The 8,462-nt window shown below is 38.6% G+C and overlaps 1 protein-coding gene across 3 annotated transcripts; it reads left to right on the plus strand.

The window, feature by feature from the left end:
- Positions 1-890: 890 nt before the first annotated feature.
- On the plus strand, positions 891-5,988 carry gpr183a (G protein-coupled receptor 183a). Of its 3 annotated transcripts, none has more exons than XM_055031814.1 (3): positions 891-1,075; positions 1,221-1,333; positions 3,180-5,988. In XM_055031814.1, the coding sequence occupies exon 3, from the start codon at positions 3,203-3,205 to the stop codon at positions 4,349-4,351; it is 1,149 nt and encodes a 382-aa protein (XP_054887789.1). In that variant the 5' UTR covers positions 891-1,075; positions 1,221-1,333; positions 3,180-3,202; the 3' UTR covers positions 4,352-5,988. The 3 variants fall into 3 exon arrangements, with proteins under 3 accessions (XP_054887789.1, XP_054887790.1, XP_054887788.1); XM_055031815.1 differs by having other exon boundaries at positions 891-1,028; XM_055031813.1 differs by having other exon boundaries at positions 891-1,333.
- The last annotated feature ends 2,474 nt before the right edge of the window (positions 5,989-8,462 follow it).

Raw genomic sequence — 8,462 nt, forward strand, 5'->3', positions numbered from 1 at the left:
GCTGTTGAAGTTTGCTGCCCTTCTAAAGGTCTTGTGACCTGAAGGTAGCTCATTAGCTGCACATCCCACTTAACCTACAGATAACAGACGCTAGCGCTGCCACCGCTGTAATGATCCCCTATCAATTTGGACTTAGCTTCTGTTACCTCCTTGTATCGATTCCTTATTATGATCTGAGGTCATTCCCTCTGTTAGTTCAGTTATTTCTCATTTCAGTTTTGGATTTGTTCTTTGCATTTAGCCTCAGCTGCAGTCAGTTCCTTGTAATTAGTTCATTTGTCATCTCCACTCGATGAACATTTATCATTTATCGGCAGCTGAATATCCGTACTGTACTCACTTCGACAGGAACCTACTGTCAGAATAAGTTGCAGTACAAATCATGTGGATTTACAGTGAAATGCTGTGTGGCGGCCAGTACTCTACTATAAATTTACAGGATCATTTGTGTACCAAACACAGGGTTAAGTGTCTCTTAAGTTTGTTTTACCAAGAACTTATTTTCACTTGAAATTGACAAGGCCATGACATATAGAAGGGGAATTAATTATTTCATAGGCATTCAGACAAAAGCTGATTTGTCTCTGATTATCCAGCTCAGCTCAAAACACTAAAACAAAGACAGCCTGCTGCTGAAGGGGGACTTCCCTCTTTTCTCATGTGTCTAATCTGGAGGAACTCTGCATTTCAAGTTAGTGTGATACGACAGAGTGCTGTGTTAAAGTTGTAAAATAACGTTGTGAAATCAGTATGTCAACTTAAAAGGACAGACTGTTCGAACAGAACCCAGACATTGCCTCAAAAAAAAAAAAAGAAAGAAAAAATAATTTGAACAGAGTCAGCAGCCTGACTGAAGCCACATCCTCCTCTTATAGGGAACACATGGCACACCGCACTGTCCGATCCGACACCCAGACCGTCTCTTCTCCAGACGTGGACCGAAGACGGACAACTTCTCGAACCCACGCAGAAGAAGAGATAAAGGCGTCATCGGGATTTTTTGTTCAGTCCCCTTCGGATTTTTATCAGTAAGGGGAGGCGATCATCACTCAAAACCCTCGCAAAAGTGAAAGAGGTGGAGAGAGAGAGAGAGAGAGAGAGAGAGAGAGAGAGAGAGAGAGAGAGAGAGAGATCGATCTACTACAGGATATTTTGTAACTATGGTTACTGGCAGCAGATACCTATCTTGATTTCTGAATGTGGCTCTGTTTCCACGCCAGCCAGTGAGATCTGCTGCGCTTCGACTAATCGAAGCTGATGAACTTCGGACAAAACGTCCCGCGGCTCCATGTGATTTCAGCGCTTCTGGACGGCAGGAGTTTCCATCTGTGAGGTGAGCCGCGCACTCCACACTTTACGGCTCTCACGGTCACCGTGTGGTGAAAGTGAACCTTTTACTCGTCATATTAAAGTTTCCTGCCTTTCATTACCATGACACTCCTAAAGGAAACATAATTAATCTGCTTTTTTAACCTCTTTCTAGGATGTACATTCCCTAATTATTATTATTATATTATTATTATTATTATTATTATTATTATTATTATTATTATTATTATTATTATTAGCTTCTAATTTCATCCAGAGAGTATTTGCGACTCTTTTTGAACCGCACCTTTCAAAGCGCCTAAATCGGGCACGTTATTCCATCGCCATGCGGAGAACAATGCCACCGCGTTTTGCTGCTATTTGTGGGACAGGAAGCGCGTCTCTGCGCCAGCCTATAAAGCAAAAGCGAATATCCTGCAGCCGATTGTTTGCTCTGGCCGAAACAATGCAACTTTCCATCGTCCAGATTCTGTGCCACCACGCCGCGGGGAAGTGAGCTTCCTCAGGCCCCAAGGCTGTTTCACTTAACACCTCGTTGTTTTGCCGGTGGGTGGGGAGGGACAGGGGGGTGACAATGTGGCAGCTGCATGCGGAATTACTGTAACAGTATTTTTTGTTTTTTTATTCTTTTTTTTTTTTTTTTTTTTACTTTCTTTGAGTTACTGTTTGCTGTTTAAACAAAAAAAAAAAAAAAAAAAAAAAAAAATCAACATCAGCAACCAGGTGTGTAAGTCAGTCATGTCAATAAATGCGTTGGATTCATGTGTGACCATGTCCAGTCTGACACTCGCGGTTTTAGTCTCATTTATTGCAGCACTGTTGTAGATATAGCTATTAGATAATAATAATAACAGCACGAATGCTTGAAAACCTCTTCCTTCTTTTTCTGTACAGTTCAGAGCGAACAGAGCTGTGCTTCCTCCCGTGAAATAAAATGAAATGCATTTCTGAGCTTTTTATTTCACTTCATTTTTTTTTCTCGTTTTTTTTTTCTTTTTGACTGTTGTTTTATCTTCAACTTGCAAATGTTTAATTACTTTTATTGGTAAAACGGTTAAAAAAAAATAAATAAATTAATAATAATAATAATAATAATAATAATAATAATAATAATAATAATAATAATAATAATAATAATAATAATAATAATAATAATAATAATAATAATAATAATAATAATAATAATAATAATAATAATAATAATAATAATAATAATTAAGAGTTGCTTTGTTCAAAAAGAGCCACAAGATGGCGCAATTTTGTAATAAAACAACTCCGAATTTCCACCAAACTGAAAATTCGGATTTCCAGCACCTGGTATGCACATAGTGTGCACATGGTATGCCCTACAACTCCATGCTGGGTTGCCCTATATGAAGTTTTTAGTGGCTTTAAACTACTGCTTTATCTGTTTCATTTAGTTTAACTCGTTGGGTACAATTTAAATCAAAACCCTAATTTATGTCTAATAGTTAATGGAACTCATTTTCTTGTTACCAAAATAAGTGTCGTTGTATCGCTTTTCGTTTTAGAGGAAGAAATTAGCACACGACAACTGCAAGTGTCATGTGCACGTTCGTAGAAAATGTCATTTTCCAGTTGTTTGTCAGAAAAAGAGAAAATGAGAAAAAAAAAAAACATGTGGCTTCTTGACTTCCTTTCTGAGAACAAAGGTGTTAAATTTGTAAATTTGCATGTGTTCTACTGGAGATCTTACAAGGCAGGAGTTTCATCCGTTCATGCATGCTTAGTAATGTCTCTGACTTGAAGGTGATACAAAAATAAAAACAAAACTTACTCCGACTTCTTAAAAATTTTACTTTGACAAATTTTTTGCTTCCTCTTTGCAGTAATCGGTTCCTGTGGCTTGCAGATGGGTTCTGCGTCTGCACCTGCAAGCATGGCCGTCATAACCAACAGCACATGTGACACTCTGTATGACCATAGGAAATACGCCCGGGTCCTCATACCTATTTTCTACTGCGTGGTGTTCACTGTTGGGTTGCTTGGCAATGCCCTCGCCCTCCATGTTATCCAAATAAACCTGAAGAAAATGAACTCCACCACAATGTACTCTCTCAACCTAGTCATCTCTGACATCCTCTTCACTCTCTCTTTGCCTCTGAGGATCATATACTATGCCCAGGGTTTCCACTGGTCTCTCGGTGAGGCGCTCTGCAAGATATCAGGCTTTTTGTTCTACATCAACACCTACGCAGGGGTCAATTTCATGACTTGCCTCAGTGTGGACCGTTTCATCGCCGTGGTCTTGCCTCTTCGCTTTGGTAAATTTAGGAAAGTCAGTAACGTCCGCTACATCTGTATTGGCGTGTGGATGTTGGTTCTGGCGCAGACCCTCCCCCTACTAGGAATGGACATGACAAATAGGGAGCCTCAAAACTTCACCACCTGTATGGAATACCCCAACTTTGAAAAGGTGGATAATATTGCAACCATCCTGATTGGCGCAGTCTTTTTGGGCTTCATCATCCCCGTGGTCACCATACTGGTCTGCTACTCCTTCTTAAGCTCCAAGCTGCATCTCACAGCCAAGAATAACCATCTGACAGAAAAATATGGCCGCAGTCGCAAGGCCATCGGCGTGATCTGCTGCGTGTCTGTGGTGTTCATTATCTGCTACAGCCCCTACCACATTGACATCCTTCAGTACATGATCCGCAAGCTGGTCTCCAACCCTGACTGTGCGGAGCTCACGGCCTTTCAAGTCTCGCTGCACATCACGGTCTGTCTGATGAACTTAAACTCCTGCTTGGATCCATTCATTTACTTCTTCGCCTGCAAGGGATACAAAAGAAAACTCCTGAAGCTGCTAAAGAGGCAGGTCAGCATTTCCTTTTCTAGTGCAGTCAGGACGTCGCCCGAAGGTTCCTCAAAGGACTTCATCGACGGACACAAGGTGCAACACAACAGCGAGAGGCTCATGGAAAGGAAATCGCATGAGCATGACCAAAGTAGGGAACTCAGCACATACAGAATGTCTTTACACATGGACAGTGCCTAAAATGCCCCACTGATGGTCAACAGGAGGCATCCAAACCTATGTGAGGCATATTCTTTTGTACATTTTTCAAGAACAATTACTGTGTGTTAATTTAATGTAAGATATTACTCATTACTTAAACCAGCATAAACATTTTTGTAGACAGTAGACCTTAACCCCAACAGTGATTATTTGAATAATAAAATGCAATGTTAATAATAAACCACGCAGCAGGACAGGAAAAGAAAACTGTATTTAGGTTACTTTGAATGTGGCATGGTTTCGGTGTGAGACCGGCTCCTCTGGGCATGTTCAGAAACTACTGAACTAATGGGATTTTCACTCACAGGGCTCTCTCTGTTGCTCACAGAAATTCATCAAAAAATAGAGAAAACAACCAGTGAGAGGCTGTTCTGTGGGTGGAAGTGGGGTGTTGATGTCAGAGGAAAATGGCAGACTGGTTTAAGATATCAGGAAAGCAACAGCAGCTCAGATAACCGCTCACAAGTGGAAGTTTGCTCTGAATGCCGACATGCTATGGAAAACCCCACCGGGTGGCACTGCCTGCAAAAAACAGGCAGGCGAAGCCACAATTTAAAAAACATTGAGATGTTGGATCCTCGGAGGTAGATTTTTGTCAACACAATCATGACACCACAGTTCAACAAATGTATTTGTATTATGATCATTGCTTAAATGTTACAGTGCACTCAGGTATTGTTGCTGGCAATGTCCATTCCTCTAGGACCAACCATGGTGCTCGATCCATGTCACAAAGCTCTCATTGTCTCAAAGTTTCTTGAACTTTGAAACGATTCTAAAATGTGTTTGCAAACAGGACAGGACAGGACACCTTTGGGATGTGGTGGGACATTTGCATAATGGATGCCATCGTGCTAATATGCTGATATGGCCCAAAATATGTGAGACTTGTGCCACAAAGAAGAAAGGCAGTTTTGAAGGAAGAGGGTCCTAAAATGATGGCAAGGTTATCTAAGACTTTCACTCAGAAAATCTTTTTACTGGATTTTGGGTCAGTTTACACCAAAACCCAATATTTTAACATTTAAAAAAAACAATTTAATGCGTACTGCCTTGAAAAACAGTAGACATTGAAACATTTGTTTTCGCTCTTTGTAAAACTTGGAAACAGTCTTTAACTTGTAAATATATCTCTCTTCTTTTTTTTTTTTTTGGAGATTTTCAGCAAAGACTCTGCTAGCGTTCCTCCATGTTCTATTCCCACTTGAAATACGACATGAGAAGAAATCGTTTGTTACTTTAACTGGTTCAGGAAAGTGACATTTTATTTACTTCCCAATGATTATCTGGATTTATTTTTGTGTGTGTTCCCCATGCTTCATAAAGCAGAAGACAAAACCCAAAGGAGAACAAGGTCTTATAAGTTTTGAATAATTATTTATTTATTATGCTGTTGTCTCTGCCTTGTATAGCTTACTCTCATATCAAAGGGTGTACATGGCAATGCATAAAAATATGGAGTATTGGGGAAAAAAAACATGTAATTATGATTTTTGTGACTGATGCGTTAAAACAGTGTTTTTCTTTCTGTTCCTGATGGCCGTTAAACAACAGGTGCATAGAGCTTAGTTCTTCAGGCAACTTTTGGACAGCTTTTACATTTCATTTGAACAAAATATATATATATATATATTAATTCTTTATTATGCATAACCCTCACAGTCATCACCATAAATGATTACTTGTTCTTACTCGAATCATTCACCATCTCAGAATCTCACAGATTCAGAGATGGTTCCTCTGAGCAGCAACATGTTGTTCCTTCAAGCATTTTTTTTTTCAGACTTTGTACCATTTTGATGCACTGGATTAATTAAACAGAATAATTTCACTGAGGAACGTAACGTGTTCTTCAAGATGCTTGGAACACCAGAAAAACCAAGAAAGAGATATTTGTCATTTAAGTTAAATGCTCTGTTTTATCCGTTTTATCTTTTTGTACAAAAATAAAATGTTGTGTGTAGTAATCTGTATAGATAATATTTCCTGGATATGTCAGTGTAATATTTGATTTTTACTGAAATAAAGGGAAGCTATCTTAAAGTGCCAATGCCTGTTTCCCCTTTTTGCCAACGGTAACAGAAAAGTAAATTAAAGGATTAATACCTGCTTCTTTTTTGTGTGTCTAGCACTAAGCTGCACAAAAAAAAAGAAAGGAAACAGGATGTTGAAATCTGCCTGCCGATTTTATCTTTGTTGTACCTCATGGATCAGTTGTCAGAGCTTGGTGTTTGAGACATATTATAGCAAATAATTTGAGTCAGTTACTTTTTTCCAGTTATTTGCATCTCTGGTTATTGAAGAACAGTCAGAGTGCATTGGCAGATGTTTGTGGTTTCAAAAAGACCAGATTTGAAAACTGTACCAACGTGCAAATCCCAGTATCATAACAGCCAAATGTGTCATACCGCCATCCTCACCTGCAGGCAAATATAAAAACACATCTATTTTTATCTGTCTTTTAACTGTGGTTGACATATTTCTGATTCAAAATCTGATCAATCTTTTTTGTGCTTCACATGCCAGTTTTCGGTGGTTTTGCTGGAGGCTAAAAGCTAACTGGTACCAATGTAGAAGTAAATTAAGTGTCTAAGAAAACTGTGGAACAAATGACTTTTGTGAGTAGAGGGACCAGCTGTGGCTATGCAATTTTCTAAAATAATAATAATAATTAAGAAAATGAAATGCAAATCTTGAAATAACATTAGAGTCAAAAAGTGGAAAGCTAAGAACCGTATCTCACCAATTCACACCGCTAAAGTTTCAATCACAGCTGAAGCAAGCACTAGACCAGAGAAACGGTGCAAAGAAAAAGCGAAGTTAAAAATAATCACAAATCAATGTTAGCCAATGAAAATCTCCACCAAAACCTGCAGAGTAAAATGTCCTAGAGTAGAATCCCAGGTGTCTATCTATTTCGTTTTTGGTCTGTTGCAATATGAGACGTGTGAAAAAATGAACAAATTGTCACTTCCTCTTTTTTGTCAGGAACAAAGAAGTGTTCTCTTGTATCAATGTATGAATCATCCCAAACGCAGATTCTGATATTACAAGGGGAACCATTTTACTTTATTTAATTACTTCAGGTATTTAAAGTTCTGTGAGTGTGTGTGAGTGCGTGTGCATTTAGGTGTGTGTGAATGCGTGCGTGTGCGTGCGTGTGTGCATGCGTGCGTGTGTAAAAGTGTGTTAGGTTTCATGTGTGAACAATGAGCGTACTTGGAAAATAAAGCCTGATTCTGATATGTTTTATTTCAAAATTATGTTAAACCATTTATCTAAAAAGTATATAAAACATAATAAATGTCACACAATATTTGCACAGAAGCTTTTAGTAAAACTCTTTATAACAAATGCAAAAAACACTTGTGTTGTTGCCCTTTGATCTTTTTGCTATAACCACAGACTTTTATGTCTTGGATCAGATTATGTCAGAACTGACATTTCCTGTGATAGAGCAGAACATATGGACCATTCAGAAGGTAAACAATGCATGCTTTCCAGATTTTTTTTTTACATGAATAAAAATCTGAAGTGTGTGTCAGTTTAAAATAAGTTTAAAATAGGTTCAAATATGTATTTTAAACTTATTTTAGTTGAAAGTTTGAAATATCTGAATTGACACTTTTTGGTGGTTGTAGAAACCACCAAACGTCCAGCTGCGCATCATTTGCGGCAGAACACGTCTCACCCGGTTTCGCTCATGATCATATTTTTGCCTAAGTTCCTTGCTGCTAATTCTCAGATGCATTCAGACTTCGACTGGGACGAGTGTTTTTTCCTGCCCTGTATTCAAATCCATCTTTGTATTAGCTCTAACCAGCGTCACTCCTTCTGCTGAAGCGTCCTCACAAGTTGTTCTTCACCATGTTCAACCATCTGGATAGAGTGTTTAGGATGATGTGAAGCATTTTTTTTTCTTACCACATATTTAGTTAGTCAGGCTAGTTCTCTGATTGTTGTTCTTCTTTTGCAGCCTTTCAGTTTAAGTGGAAGTGTGCATCTTGATTGCACCTTTCATTGTGACATGTCCTTTTCATTTTGTCAACAATACACTCAACAGTGTTCAAACAAATGTTCAAACCTTGGG

This window comes from Poeciliopsis prolifica, unplaced genomic scaffold (assembly GCF_027474105.1).
Source record: "Poeciliopsis prolifica strain line A6 unplaced genomic scaffold, Auburn_PproV2 SCAFFOLD007, whole genome shotgun sequence".
Lineage (NCBI taxonomy): Eukaryota > Metazoa > Chordata > Actinopteri > Cyprinodontiformes > Poeciliidae > Poeciliopsis > Poeciliopsis prolifica.

Coding starts and splice junctions, on each gene's coding strand:
- gpr183a (XM_055031813.1), top strand. CDS start 3,203: ATGGGTTCTGCGTCTGCACCTGCAAGCATGGCCGTCATAACCAACAGC.